Source organism: Ixodes scapularis, unplaced genomic scaffold (assembly GCF_016920785.2).
Source record: "Ixodes scapularis isolate PalLabHiFi unplaced genomic scaffold, ASM1692078v2 ptg000597l_1___fragment_1__unscaffolded, whole genome shotgun sequence".
Classification (NCBI taxonomy): Eukaryota; Metazoa; Arthropoda; class Arachnida; order Ixodida; family Ixodidae; genus Ixodes; species Ixodes scapularis.
This window is the reverse complement of record NW_024610006.1, coordinates 4,869,869-4,885,764: the sequence shown is the minus strand read 5'-3', so window position 1 is coordinate 4,885,764 and position 15,896 is coordinate 4,869,869. Positions and strand designations below refer to the sequence as shown.

The following is a 15,896-nucleotide window of genomic DNA, read 5'->3' as shown; positions in this document are numbered from 1 at the left end:
AGTACTCAAGTGGTCTGGGGAATGCGAGATGTCCCAGGGGGCTGGAAAACCAATTGCTACACGGCATCTCGTTGTCTTTCCCGTGTAGATTATCTGGGGAGGCAGAACGGCTCCTCCCAGTGCAATGGACTTCTTCCAAAACCGACGTGCCCCATTGCGGCGAAATACCACGCAGTGCACTCTGGGAACTAGTTGGCCACTCAGTTTCGGTTTCGACTGAGCAGCTCCATCTCATGCTATCACGCCGCGACCGAACGCGCTGCTTGCGTTTTCGATTATCTGACTTGTCACGAACGTACAATACACTCATTCTGGAGCGATACAAAACAAAGACCGGGGCAATTTCCTTGGTTCCCGAAACACCGGATATTGTGCGTGCGTATGTGAACGTAGTAAGTCGTGGCTTAGTCACCTCACCCCACGAGTGCATCTTTGAGCTAAATGTCAGTAATCCCGTCTAGTACCAGTGAGCTACAACTGAAATTTGTTCGTCTGGAGCCTTACACGCATTTTGTTTGCCAAACGTCCGCTTCTTGTTACTTCATTGGGCGAAAAGCAAGCCGCATCCTCACAGGATATCAAAGTTGAGGCCAGCGTTTACGCATGAACTTTTAAGGAAACGCAATAAATTCGACCTCACTACTGCACAAAAGTTACTATGATGTCTTCCTCATGACATCATATATCTCCCACTCAAATTTTATGCTGATAGAAGATTCACTTTTCGCAAACGCTGAGATCGGCTAGCTACGACGGAGGCCCTAACAAGCGTTTCCTACTCCTCGCTAAGCCTTTTTGGACAAGCTTTTACTGACGTCCGAGATCTGTGCCGGGAACGGTGTGTCTGAAATTATCTCGGCATAGTCAGGCAGGAAGAAAGCAAACACATAACAAATATTATGGCCATTAGCAACCGTCAAATGCGCTTTGAATTCGTTCGAGCACTTGTCTGAAGAATGTCGCACCGTGCGCCGGACGGGCATGAACTCCAATGCGGACCGCATAGGGGTTCATGCCCGTCTGACGCACTTCCGGCGAACGGTGCGACATTCGTCACACAAGTGCTCGACTTTTGCATTCTTAAAACGGTCTGTATGCGCGAATGTGCTTATATGATTGCAGGATAACTTTATGCGCATACGCGATGTTGAATATTAGTGAAATGCAAGCGGGTGGGGACTTCACTTCGTGCAGTGCTGCGGGTCAGTACAGATAAGAGGTAAGTAGTGTGTTCAAATTGAGCTTTTCAATGGCACCTCCGAGTTTTACCTCGCATACTCAGGCACATTAAGAAAAACAGTAGTTGCAAAAAGAAATATTTCGTCTATGGACGCACGAAGCAAACAAACTTCCTGATCAACAACACTAATGTAAAGGCGCGAGCTCGATGTATGCATACTTATTGTTTGCTACAGCTTGTTGGTTCGTACACAAGCAAGATCCCCGAGCACCCGAGCTTCGCAGCGTCGAGACTCCCAGCACTGGCTCGTCCACATACCTCGATTGGAGCGCTAACAGGAAGGCTCAAGTACAAAAATAAAACAAGCATGTTTTAAGACAAGCTATACGTCTCGGGCTTGTGCTAAAGCTTCGAGGTCTGGCCATTTAGGTTAGTTTAGAGACCACAAATGACGCTCTCGGGACCAGAAAACAATCTCTTGTCGACGTGTCGATCGAAACCGAAACCATGCCACCCTCCTCCCTGGCCAACTAGTTCCCAGAGTGTAACGCGCGCCGTGTTGCATGCAGGGCTTTATGGAAGTAGTCTATTGCGATCAGGACAGTAATCACTCTCTTGTTGTCACGTCCAACCAAGGAGATTTGTGGAGATCCTGTGGAGATCCAGTGGCTTACCAGGCTTAGCTTCGAGCCAGTTTGGTCCCAGTTAAGTACCATGTCTTTCGGAATCTAATTTTCGCGCACCACGTCTTCAACTCTTGCTAGAAACTCGCTCTTGATGTCTTCGAAATCAGTTGGAACTTTCCTGGCTGTCCGCGTTACTTTCCTACGGACGAGGTTCACTCTTCTTATCATGGATTTCGCCCATTTTGCCGCAGCAGAATGCCTGGAGAGCGCAGCTGTGAAAGGAAAATTTCCATAAAGTAATTTACTTTATACTAACATTGCAGTGAAAAATCAAATAAATTTTTTTGCCTTTTATGTCATCCACAAAACCTTAACATCTTTTATAAAAGACATCCACAAAGTCAAAAAACAATTCCATAGTTGCACTGCCCATAAAATTTCACTTAGGTAAAACAATAAGCGAGTCTTTCCTCTTGTCCCATTAACAAACAATAGTTTTCCTAAAATGAAATTTATGCCAAAATGTGGAACGGAGAAAAATGTGTTCAAAGTAAAAAATTTCTCTCCAGATGGTGGTGGATGTAAATATGACATTTTTCAAAAATCAACTTTTTTTGCAGAAAAAAAATTTTTCGTTTTTGAGTAGTGTCCCCCCTTAACAATTCCCCAACCAGTGACAATGGTGGTCGTCTGGTTAATGATGCCTCCCTTCTATCGGAGCTTTTGAATGTAATCTTGCACGTCCTGATCCAGATTCCCCAATTTCACATTTATTTTCCCATGCTGCATGCAGTAGGACTTCAAGGGATGACTTGCTATACTTGTTTTTACGTGAATCTGCATGCAAAAATACTCTAGAAGCCGGGCGAAGACATGATAACCAGTAACAAAGTCGGCTTGACACAACGGAAATAATAATTTAGCTAAACGTTTCACCTCCCTTGTGGGAGGCATCTTCAGTAATGCAAAGAGCAAATGAGAGTTGCTTGGAAAGTTTGGCTATTTAGGCACGAGGTATTTAGATTAAAAAGTTAAAAGGCGCGAACGAACAGGACGAAAAAAGAGACACATACGACACGGACAGGCGCATTCCAGGTATTTAGGTTCTTGCATGGCTTGGGGTGTCTCGTGAGGTGGGCAGCACCCACTGGACCAAGAACCATGACACATACCTAGCTGGTGAGGCTGTCGCTGCATTGCAAGGCAGCTGAGAGTGACGAATGCCTCATGCATTAACTTAACAGAAGCAACAGAATATGAGTTATTGGATTTCGACTTACATTTCCATGAGGCGGGGCTTTGTGCTGCGTCAGGCTGCAACACTGATTGATGGTGTCTCATGCACCCTTGCACAAGGACCACTCCAAATTAAAAAAAGGTCTCTGGCATGGAACAGAGATGTCAACAGCACACCAAGTCCACAATATTATAGGTCACCTGTGCCTCTTTCAAATCATGTCAGTAAAAACATCTTAACACAAGATAAATTATTGCTTTTAATTTACTCTCATAATCTTGGTAATTACCAAAGGAACAAAAATCTCACTTATCCTCGTTACACGCACTCACTTGACTTTCAGAATGTAGAAACAAGCTTGGAACTGCTGGTGGCTTTCTGTCTCCTCCAGTCGTCAGAGCACCTCGTCTGGAACTGGGAGGGTTGGAAGTGGTCCTGCAGCGAATAACGTTTTGGTAGACGTCAAAGCTGTGTATTCAGCGGCTCAGGTCATAGTACAGTTATTCCACTGATGAGAGGCTCATGCTTTCAAAATATACGGTCTTACAAATCCATCATCGCACGACGCCACAGGCCTGAACCACTCGTCTTTCTGCGGTGAAGCGAAAGTACACAGGACGCTTCCACGGCAGTAGAGAAAAGATCACAAAATACGCGGTTTGGTCGCAGTGCACTTGTGTCCACCGTGTTCGCGTCACAATATTAAGAATGAACAATACCTCGCCTCGCAGAGGTACGTCCAGTTGGGAGGTTTCCCCCCCGTGCCACGCTTGATTCTCAAAAGCCACAGTTTCCGTCTCCTCCGGGATTCCGGCAGCTTCAACAAGCTAATTCCCCTGGAAGCTCTGTTCCGGCACTTCAACGCACAAGAACTACCCATTTTTCAGACAAGACCGCAACTCCCGCGGCTACACAAACTTTTTTTTACGTCATTTAAACGCACATGTCCGCGTGTTCGGTCCTCTTCGATTTGGTTGGCAGGGTTTCGAGTGCACATTCATTTATTCTACCATTAAAGAATGCTATGACGAAAAGCTCACATGCACCAAGTTTTCAGTCACCAGGCACTTAACTTTTCTAACTCTAGCGACGCTAAAATGAATTTACCGAACCCTGCTTTACCTGTAACGCTCACGACCACCGCTAGGGGAGGTTTTGCGGCTTCTGATTGGTGACGAGTGGCCTGTCAATCAACTTTCCGGCCAATAGCGCTCCCCGATTTTCACCCCATTGATACCAATGAATGGCCAAACTCCTAATATATGGCTCTGGTTTCACAGAGTGTACATGATTGTACACAGTGTGTCTTCAGAGGTACAAACCGCATTTGAAGAGTAGATAAATTTGCTAAGTCCCGTACACAAATGTGTACACCATGTCTGGAGGGGATATTTTGGTTTTTGTTTCGTGGCTTAAAGAAGAAAAAAAATGTTTTTCTCTCTTCCATGTCTCCAGACCGCTAATGGCTGCCGCGAGCCACCGTGCATATTTTTTACGCAGCGAATCTACAATGGACCGGTTGAAATACATAGAGCGCCAGCAGCAGGGGATTGTGGGAACCCTTCGCACAGATCACACACTTTCTCGTTGCGTCTCTGTGACTGCGCGTGATTCATGGCAGCTACCGCCAGCAGGCTGTTGGTGCAGCCATCCCGACCTTCCGCCAGAACGTCTTACATCATGGGTGGCATACCATATCTGCGTTGCCTGTGCCAGAGGAGGGCGAGTCTCAGGCGCCGGACAACTGCCAAGGCCCGCTCGAGATTCTGTTCGTCAATCGCTGCCAGGCGCAAGACGACGGCCCTAGCGGTAGCGGCCAGTTCACGTGCACGGTGGAGAGCGCCGGCCCGGTGGGTGCCCCGGTGTGTTTCACACACCCCAACCCCACAATTAGTGGTACCGTGAGACCACGTGAGCAAACGAAATGCTGACGACGTTTTTTCTCGTTAAACCCGATCTGTAACCTCACGGCATGACTCGTGAGCATTTCTGGTCCTGACGCCAGCTCTAGGCGCACGTTAGTCTTGTGCAGGTTAGCTTTCTGCTCTTTGCATCGTTCAATCAGGTAGGCCCCACTAAGCGACAGACTCGCACTGGTATCAATCAGCGCTGCCACAGCTATTCCGAGCACTGTAACTGCCATACGAGGCTCAATTAACTCAGGGTCAGGATGGATTAGACATACCAATTGAAGTTTTGCCAGGTTGTCCATGGTCTCTCTTTTTGTGATCACATCTCTTTTTGTGTCAACATCTCTCTTCTTGTGATCAGCATTATGTTTGCATCTTTCCAAGCTTGCGGTACCTTTGAGGTTCTTAGGCATCCCGAGATCTCTGCCAGCTTTTTTAGTACAATAGCTGTAATTAATTACCAACCACACTTGAAGCATACAGCTGATCAGCTAAAAAGTGGACCGGACAGTTGTACATTTGGTATAGCTTGCCAATGAGAAAAAATAAATAGCTTGAGCAACTATAAATAGCTGGTATTGCTGGACCAGTCCTTTTAGTGTTGAGTTTACCTCGCCTGTTTGTACCCACATTTCAGCATCAACTCACTTCCACCTTTAGGAAATACCAGGGGGTAGGACGTTCATCCCGAACAAGTTCCCACCTTGAACAGAACGTCTGTAATTGGGCTTCAAGGCGGGACAATGATCACTGAAAGCATTGCATGCCAACGCTTGGAATCCGAAGTCAAGTAAAAAGGAGGCTATTTCTTTGCATTTTTCATTTTTTTACATTTGGGGTTTAGATTTTAGGAACTGCAGGAAATCCCACTGCAGATCATTGGACTCCTGCACAATTGCAAACTGACGCTGCCTTTCCCTGTGTGTCCTTCCTCTTGCTTCACGAAGCTCTTGCCTCTGTGCCCTTGTTCCTCAAGGACCAACATGAGAAGGTCCACCTGCTTGCAGGAGGACTTTTTTTTTTGGGTGGTTTCTCTTGCGGTTTTTCAGGAAGATCCACCGTCTCATTCACATCCTGTAATTCCTCAGGGGAGTTGTCTTCAAGTTCCAGATAATAGCCATGTGCTTATCAGAAGGGCCCATGATACATGCATAACTTAAAAGGGTCATGCAGCGGTATTGGGTTTGAATGTTTCTCACCTTGCACCTAAATATTGTACCTAGCACGACCCAAGCATACTCGAACGCGATGCCATGAATCCAGAACTTGTGTTGTCGCGTTGTAATTGTAATGTAAACAGCATACTACTGTTTTCAGTCTCCGGTTCGAAAAGCTTGATGATTCGGACGTACCCTTTGCTTGTGATGACAATTAGAGACGACTAAACTTCAGCTCGTGACAGTGAAAGCCTCGGCGAGCATTCGGGCAGTGACTCGTTTTTAATCAAAGAATGATGAAAATAGTCAAACTTTAACAATGTGTTGAGCTCAGCACATTGTTAAAACTAAAACAGGATAGAAGAAACAGAACGTGCATGAATGGCGCAGACTAACGAGTCTAATTTCTTTCTCCTCTTTCTCCCCCACACCATATTTTGAAAAATTATTGTGGCTAGAAAACCCCATTATTTGGTGCCTTGCTTTTTTCTGCTTCCGATCTCAGTGGTGTTCGCAATAGCCGCCATAGACATATGAACCTGATGGTGAGCCAGTCTCCGCTGCATTTACCTAGGAGCTGTGTTTTGTTCCAACATGCTGTGGTACCTTCTTTAGTAGCTCTACTTTTTGTTTCAAAGCTGTTGATGGCACGCTGACGCACATTTTGTGTTGTTCTGAAACCATATGTAAAGCCTCGATGGCTTTGCGTGTCGTCCTATCTTAAGATCTGGCCAAAATAAAGTGGCTTTAGCGGAGCTTCGCAGCTGCATTTTGTAGAATGCCCGGCTAGGTTGCCTGGTGCTTGCAGTTGACCGCATGCCTGTTTGTGTTCTCCGAGTCGTTCGTTTACACATCTTCCGGTCTGCCCGATGTAGGATTTGCCGCACGTCAGTGCTATCTTGTGTATCACCCCTTCAGCACATTTAACAAATTTGCGTTTGACACAATGTCTTGCCCTTCGTTTCGTCCTCCAGTTTATTTGCTTCTTTGCATAATCCTTTGAGCTTGAAAGGGGCAGATAATGCCACCCTAACTTCAAAATTTTCGGCGATCTTTATTTAATGTCAGAAATTGTGTATGTACGGCAGTACCACCAGTGGCCTTTTGTCCACAATCTGCTCCATGGTTTTGCTTTTTCTGTGAGATTGGAAATGTATTTTTCTGCGTCGGCGACCAGTGAGGGTTCTGGGTAACCGCTTGCACTTAGTCTGCGTGTCTGGCTCCCGAGGTTTTTTAAGACTCCGTGGTGACATGATATTTTTTGTATAGCTTGCCAGATGCGTCCTGATCCAACACTTTTCTTGACTAACTTGGTGTGTCCGGAGTCATACAGCAGTACTCCTTTCTCACCTCTTGTTTTTGTACACCCAGCACATCTGTGTGTTCTCGAAAGTCGTGTTCATGTCCAAGCATTGTTGGCTACCTCCCTCAAGTAATTCAGAGGTGAATTCAAGTCCTTTGTGCGCCTCTCGGAACTTCTTTTTGATCGTAAATATATAATTATGACAGTGCGAACTCTGTTTTAACTATATGTTAACTATGCACCGCCGACTAGCCCACGTCCAAATATTACTTCTCCATGATCTTTGAGCATGATGTGTCTGTCATTTGGTGTATTGGGAAACAAACCAAAAAAGCGACAACATATCGGAAGCACCTGCTGACTCCATTTTCCTGGAAAAACTGCTGTAACTCCGTTTCCTTTTACTATAAACAGGTCACATAAAGCTGGTGCTATGCAGGACCCTATGCAGATCCCTTCTTTTTGAGTGTATACATTATCTTTCAACGTGACATTTAGAGAACTTAAATAGGTCTGTAAGAGACTTAGCAAATCCCTAATGCTGATTCCGCACTCGTTTTGAAAACTTGAAGCCGAAAGCGTCGAAGCTCTTTTCCACTGCCTGTGTTGCTTTTTCCTGTGGAATGTTGTAAAACATGTCTTTCGTTTCTACCAAAAAAGCTGTGATGGGCTGGTGTTTTTTCCAAAATTCAATTACTTCATCGGAATTATGGACCTAGATTGGATCTTCAACTTGAAGTGGTACATGTTCCTGTATTTCCCTTGCTGTTACATGTGGCCAGGTTCCTTTGTCTTCCACTTTGACTTGTAATGGTCTGCCTTCCTTATGGGTTTTTACCACAATGAAAGGTGTCAGAAAAGGACTCTAGCTGCCTTTAACTTTAGCAATCTTAGTGAGGCCGATTGTTTCACAGTGTCGTGCCACTTGTTCTCTTGCGTTTTGCGATTTATTTTGCGATGGTATGTAAAGTCTTTACTACATCTAACTTGCAGAGTGCCCTTCTCATCGAGCCTACAAGGAGCTGACCGCTGGGATTTGTAAACGAATCTTAGCAAATGCTAAATTTCAGACAGCCTTTTTGACTAAATTATGTTATCTGCATAGCCACTTGTAATGTTATGCTTCGCCTGCTTGTGATCATTTCCCAGTGTGTATCCCACTTTATGAAGTGGGATGAAGATTAAGGAAAACAATAGATTATATTTTCTATTGGCAAGAGCTCACTTCGATAATTAAAAATATAAAGATTCACACAGATGTGCAAGGTACAGTTTGGTGACCATTTGTCTACATACCTCCTTGTTAGTTTTGTTTTGGTAATTATTACCGAAGATAGAAGACCCCTGTATTACACACAGTGTGGCGGCCTCACCATTGACCCCACCGTCAAATACAGTTGTGAAATGTTTAATTTCCTACTTAGCAGAATTCACCAGGCTGAAGGATGCCGCTTTCCATTGCCCTTCGAAGGGATGATAATGATAATGATAATATTTATTTGCACTCAGAAAGAGATGCCGGTGAGAGCAGAAAGACCGAGGTTCCATGCCAGAAGCCTGCAGCACCCGAAGGAGAAAAAAAATAAAGGAAAAGAAGGACGACTGGGAAATCCCTATTGTGAGTCGTGGCCGACACCGCGGAAGCCCCAAAACCAGTCAGCGGCGCAGGCGCCCCACTGCACCCTACAGTCAGTGGTCACGTAGGGCGCTCTGCAACACCAACCTGCTCGATGGTCCGCAGCCTCCGCCACAACCCACCCCAGGGCAAACCGGGATGCTACATTACACTTTCGGTTCATTCAGCACGCAGGTGTCTGGCGATGGCACTGCAGAACGTCCTACATTCATCCTTATTGTGGGGATGACCGCTTCCAGACATAGCTGTCATGGGCCCCACCAGTCATGCTGGAGTCAATGTAGCTTATGCGTGACTGGATCACACACCTGCAGAAGGCAGCACCGCAAGTTTTCTATATCATTCACATAGAATTCTAACACACTGATGTAATTATTATAGATTCAGCAATCCAAGGCAAAGCCTTTTCCATATTGCACATGCAGAAGGGAGGAATACCTTTTCCTATCAGTGCAAGCATTGTTGGTCCAAGTTAATATTGTGCTTTTCGTTCTAAATGACCTGTGTCTTCACCTGCGTATTTCTGTCTCGCATTTCATTTGCTCTACTGTAAATGACTATTTTTGTGGGCTCGATATTGAACATTGAGCATTGATTTTATTCCCGCCTTGAACGATGGGGGGATGCCAAGGAAAAAATCTGTTTGCACAGCTTGAGCGCTGCAAAGTCAAGAAATTAAATAACAAATAATAAGATGTACACTATGAAAACTTTTATATAATGTTAGATGTACTAGAATTTTGTACACACAAGACAAAAATAATTAGGCGCAGATTTTTACAATGTTGGGTATGTCGCTTTTATTTAGTGAAGTGATGTGGAATCTCATTGATGCGATATGATTCAACAATTCAGGAAGTATTTGCTTGATTCTCTGATGTCCAAAATTAGTTCTTGATTGAGGAATTCGCCAAGGATGAATGAGACGGGTATGGTACAATGAGATGTATGGACGAAAGTCAGACAATGTGAAGAATGTTAATGCTTACCACAAGTTGCAGCTTGGTATGTGAATATTAAATGCTGAAAGTAGATATCCGATACATCAGTTATAGAATATTTTTCAAAAAGAGGTAGCGATGGAGACATCCCAGAGACATTCGCAACAGCTCGAATAGCTTTCTTTCGTAAAACACTAAGTGTGTTTAAATTCGTCAAACCAGTAGATCTCCAGACAAGATGGTGGTTGTACAATAAATGTGCGTACAAAAGGGACCTTTAAAGTTGAAGTTTAACACTGGTGGGTAAAATATTCCCATATTTAGTTAGCACACTTGCTCTCTTGAAACTTTATTACGAATGTGTTGCACATGATCATTCCAGGACATATAAGAAAGAAACACTCCCAAAGTTTTAACATTATCTGTGTAAGGATTAACACCAGGGCCATAATTCAAAGCAAGGTGTAAGTCAAGCCGACTACCTCAATAAAGTTGAAATATTACGGCCTTACTTTTGTCTGTATTTAGGCAAGAGACTTATTTTCGCATCACAACTTAAACTTGCACAGAACATTGTTTGTCTTAGAAATAACAGTTTCAGAATTTGTGCCGGAAATTATCATAGCCGTATCATCTATATAAATAATGAATTTGACTTCGGTGCCAATAGTAACTATGTCATTAATATAAAAAGAAATAAAAGAGGTCCTATAATGCTGCCTTGTGGCACTTCACAAGAAATTTCAACTAAAGATGACTTATGACTAGGGTTTCATGGTTTCGGAGTTTATTTTTTGTCAAATTTGGAGGGTGTTTTTCAAAGTTAATTTTTTGCCGAAAATTAAGAGTTTATCGGAGTTTATTTTTGTTTGATTCCCAATTCTCCGAAATTCGGAATTTGATTTCGCTGTGTTTCTTATTGAAAATAAATAAATAATATGTGGGTGTAAACGTCTCGTCCCGGCTCAGCTTGGGTACCGAGAGCTGGGACCGCATTGAACCCATATCGCGTCTTGCTCACGCCATGAGGTCCCCCTCGAGGGGCGAGACCAGAATCCAGGGCGGACTGCACCGGCCGTCCCGGGCCCAGCATTGGGCAACGCTGCATCCTGTTCACGCTTTAGCTGAGGTGTCACAACATAGACAGCGACGTTTCGCTAATGGGGGCCCTGTCCCCTAGAAAGGTCACGGCGCAGCTCTCTGGAATATGCTGTATTCAAGTCATCACGGCGTTCGTGCAGTTAGACTGCGTCATGTGCCACTGTATCTTCCTCATGCTCATCGCACTGTGGATGTTCATCAAGCAAGTGTCCAAGGGGATAAGACTGCTGACTGGGCGAGTTGGTAGTTCATGCTGATTAACGTTACAGCGCACCAAGCGGTCTGTGGTTCGATGGAACGCCTGGTACGGGGACCTACAGCATAGGAGACACACCGCAATATCATTTGATTTTGAAGCTCTTTATGTGCCGGTGATGATGCCAAGACCAACTTCCTTTGACGTTCCTGCAGCTCGTTTCGAATTGGTATACAACAATCCGCCAGAAACGTGCCTTGAGGAAGTGAAACAGACTTTGGCAAGTTCAGTCCGGTTTACTGATATTGAGCCCAGCATCACAGAAGCCAAGGGTAGTCCGCCAGCTTTCCGGCAAAGCGACATGAATGAAACAAAGAACAGGTCCCCTCTGCTCACCCCTCTTTCCGACAACGTTAAGATCGACGACTAGTCACACCCAAGTTCCCGACCATATCTCCACACACGTCCTCAACACAGCGTTGGCACGACGAAACACGTGAGAAGCAGATGACAGTGCGAATGAAGCTCGCCCAACACCAGGGGCTGTGGTCTCCCCACTACCTGAGCCCGAGTCATGCCTTCAAACCTTTCCTGGGCCCTCCGGGCTTCTTCGCCGCTCCCCCGGTACCTACGTTGGGGCCCTGCACGGTCTCGGGTCCCCCCAATTAGTTGTGCCGACACTTGAGCCTAGGCTCATTGCGGAATCACGGGGACGACGAGGACAGTTCCGCCGAGGACAAGAAGTAGTGCGAAGGTTGTCTGTTTTCCTTTCATGATCGGACATGTCTTATGCAAGGCCGAACACTGGAGCAGGACCAGTCCTCGATGGACCTTGCACACTGCGGTGATATTCGTGAGTGCTTGTCCGACTGTTTGTGTGTGAGATTGCGACAGTGAGTGGGTATTGACTTTCGGACGGAGAGCAGTTGATCTCGTCGTCTGTGTTGGAAGTGGTGCATCCTCCGAGACGAAAGAAGTTAGTGTCAAAATCTGGACGTGTAAGGCGATCGTACAGGGTTCTTCCAAAGGAAAGGATGCAGGATGCCCTGATTAACTACTTCAGTCGTTTTGGCGGAGCAGTGGACACCATGGTGATTTGCAACGAAGCTTGAACACACGCTTCCCCCCACACTAGCTCACGCGGCCGCGTGAGGTAGTGTAGTAAATGATGTAATAGAGAAGTTTCAAATGTCCCTCTTCCCCACTTCATGCAATCTCTATGGTCCACAGCTTTCACTCTTACAAAAACACAACCTCTCCTTCCTCTAAAGCTTAAATATTATGACCCAAACTGGAAACATAAACAGTGACTTTTGTAGTGACCCGAAAGTGCAATGACCTGTTTTGTGCTGACCGAAATTTGAAACAGAAGTGTGTTGGCATATTTCCAAGACCATTGACTCTACGCGCTGATCAAACCATTGATTGTAATATACTTTTATGTATGTCTGTGTGTTTGGGAGGGGAGGATTGGCACATCGAAATTGTTAGTTTATCGGATAACTCCAAATTGACCAAAATTTTACCGGCGGATGTTTTCAGAGTTTTTCGGTATTATCTGAAAACACTGAACCCTACTTATGATTATTTACGGAAACATATTGTTGACGGAACTGCAAAGACCTTAACAAGGAAAACGAAACTCCTCGAAAGCCATATGAATACAATTTGTCTAAAAGAATGTCGTGATTGATACAGTGAAGGCTTTGCTAAAGTCTAAAAATTTTAGACACCAACAGTTGCTAACTTTTTTTCTAATCTGTCAAGTATAGTCTCCTGGTGTAAAAGTGCGGTCTTGGTTGATCTAAGTTTTCTAAATCCAAACTAACATTGTGTTAAAAGATCATGTCTTGCTGAAAATTTATAATTCTGGAGTACATAATCTTTTCTAAGCCTTTTGAAAAAACAAGAAGTATAGATATATGGTGATCGTTCCCCAAACTGTTTCCATCTCCTGATTTGAACAATGCAGCGACTTTAGCGATTTGCATTTTATGGGAAATATGCCCAGATGAAAGAGCAAACTTCTTAGTGAGCGCGTTGGTAATGATGTAGGTTTAGAAAGAGTTATATAGGTAAAAACAGGGGACGGGACAACACATCTTTCAACTTTCAACAAACAAATGAATTTATTGCCGTACGCTTCGCCTTCGGAGCTCCACTATAGGAGAGGGAAAGTTAAAAGGAGGTTAAAATTTGAAAGATGTGTTGTCCCGTCCCCTGTTTTTACGTATATAACTCTTTCTAAACCTACATGAAAGAGCAAGATTATGAAGATCTGTTACAAAAGACAAAATGAGGTCAGGAACAAATTTTATTGGTTTAATATTATGACTATCAACATCGGTACTAAAATTGTTTCGTAAATTTAATATGGTTGAGTATACTTCACGTTCGTCGGGAGGATGAAAAAAGATAGATTTGCGAATTCTTGGTATGTTTTTAGCTGCACCACTACAATAAGTTCCCGTGCCAGTGCGAACAAAGTATTTATTAAGCTCATCTGATAATGCAGAGCCACACTTTTCTCTACCATAATAATAAGCTTTTCTATATATTTTAGGCGTCTTGCCTGAAAGAGCAGGAAGTTTCTTCCAAAGCAAGTCGGAGTGCTTCATGAATTCAGTCAAACTGTTGCATGTAGTAGACGCGCTTTCCACGTCTTAAATCCGCATTTAGGCGGTTCCTGAAGGATTTGAATTCCGCTATCTTATCAAGGTTCCTTGTTTTTGAAAATGCAATGTATAGGCTACTTTTCATACGCATCGATTTCAGATGATCCTCAGTCACCCAAGGCTTACAGGCTCGTTTGTTGGTTCTCAATGTTTTTAAATGGAAAGATTATGTATACAGATTTATGACAATTTTAATGAATATATCGTAAGCTTCATTAACATCAGTTTTTCTTGTATGTTACTACAGTCTGCGCTTTTGATATGTCTCCTACAAGTCTCCTAGATGTCAAGCCGTAAGATTTTCTAGCTTTGTTTTTGCGTATTGCACATATTTCGAGTCGTGCGCGGCCGAAAATAATTTTACTATAACCAATATCGCATCGGATCTTGTGGTTTCGGTTTCATTTTAAAGGTGGAACTTCCATTGAAATAAAGCATATAACCCACCAAAATTCGTATTTACTTCGCTATATCCGGTACTTCGCTATATTAGTGTTTGTAATAATGAAGTTTGACTTCATTGGGTCCCGTGCGAAAATTAAATCGTTTCTAGTACTTGTTGAACAAGCTCATTCTGTGCTGAAGTATCCTAAAATATATATCTGAGTTCAACAAGATAGCTTATGCGTGTCATTGTGTGTCAAGGCCTTGAGAAGTCAACAAGCTATAGAATACTTTTTGCATAGACTCATGAAGAGATGGTCTTGTCTACTAGAAACACTACAATCAGAAACATGTTGGCAGACAAACACAAGAACTTTAATGTGCACTTCCTCTTTTCACTCACTGAAGACACAAAAAATGCTCTGTACAAAGTTGCTCGCAAGTTTACCTATTGCACGGATTTTCAGAGAAAAATGCTTGTTTTAACTTACATTATATTGCTTTCGCGACAAAACTATACGGCCATACTCATATTAGGAGGATATATGATCCAACAAACTCCAGTGCAAACGCATACAAGTCCGTTTTTCACGCACCACAGCGGGTATGATGCGGCAACGACCTCGATAAAGACCACTTTTGTCAAGCTTCGAGATCCTGACTCTAAGAGTTTTTTTGTATTTATTTTGCTCCTTTTAAACAGAATAAGTGGTCGCTCAATGAACATGTGCTTTTATTATCAACTTGACAGATCAAAGTACGAGCAATAATTTGACAACGTTTTGACTAGATAAACAAGGTGCAAGCATGGGACAAGGCCGTATAGTTAAAAAAAAAAAGAAGACAGAGGAAGATGTTTACTCTGACACAGTAACCCTGGAGCCGGGGAAAAGAAGGAAAGTAGGAGGGACACAAAACCCCGAAGCATATAAAGAGGACAGAAAAAGGAGAACTGTAAACGACCCAAATTTTAAACATTTCGTGACCTGAATAATTTTGCGAAAAATGGGTCCCACGAATATATTTTCTTATGGTAACAAGTGCACAGCACTCCACCCTGATTCTCAAGATTTCGTGCCCGCGAAATATTGACGTAAACCACACTTTGCCGAATTTACGAAAGATAGAGCCCGCAAAAATAAAGTTGTTTACAGCATGTATTCTTTATGTAGAACCCCTCTCACTGTCTGACTAGACATTGTCTTTTCTAGTCAATGTGAACGAGTGAACAGCATAAAAACACTGTGACGTATCGCAGAGGAATCATTAGTTTCTACTGAATTGATTGCCAAATGCGACTACACAGTTCATAAAAAGAGAGGACAGCAAGAGATGAACACCACCACTTAATAACATTCAGAGCGTAGTTGTGCTTTCGGCACCAGTAGGTTGCCTTGGTGCCGGTCTACGTGTCTCGCGGGCCCAGCATTACGACCAGAGTCCCATCTACGCACCCAACGAAGCCACCAAGCATGCAGCCGACTCGGCCGAAGCGCTCCTTGGTGGTGGCCTTGCTTTCCGCATGGAAGTTGATCCAACAGCTGCCGAGG

At 43.9% G+C, this 15,896-nt stretch overlaps 1 protein-coding gene across 6 annotated transcripts in view; it reads left to right on the top strand.

Moving 5' to 3' along the window:
* LOC121834161 overlaps positions 1-15,896 on the top strand; it is a 102,079-nt gene that overhangs the window by 18,011 nt on the left and 68,172 nt on the right. Inside the window, exons 5-6 of one of the 6 annotated variants that reach the window (XM_042287900.1) lie at positions 1,817-1,884; positions 8,407-8,878. The exons of 3 other annotated variants lie outside the window; for them this stretch is intronic. In XM_042287900.1, coding sequence (XP_042143834.1) covers positions 1,817-1,884; positions 8,407-8,455 — 117 coding nt within the window. In that variant the 3' untranslated portion in view covers positions 8,456-8,878. Of the gene's footprint in view, positions 1-1,816; positions 1,885-5,797; positions 6,109-8,406; positions 8,879-15,896 lie in introns of those variants that run through there. 2 more of the 6 variants (XM_042287904.1, XM_042287899.1) reach the window with 2 other exon arrangements.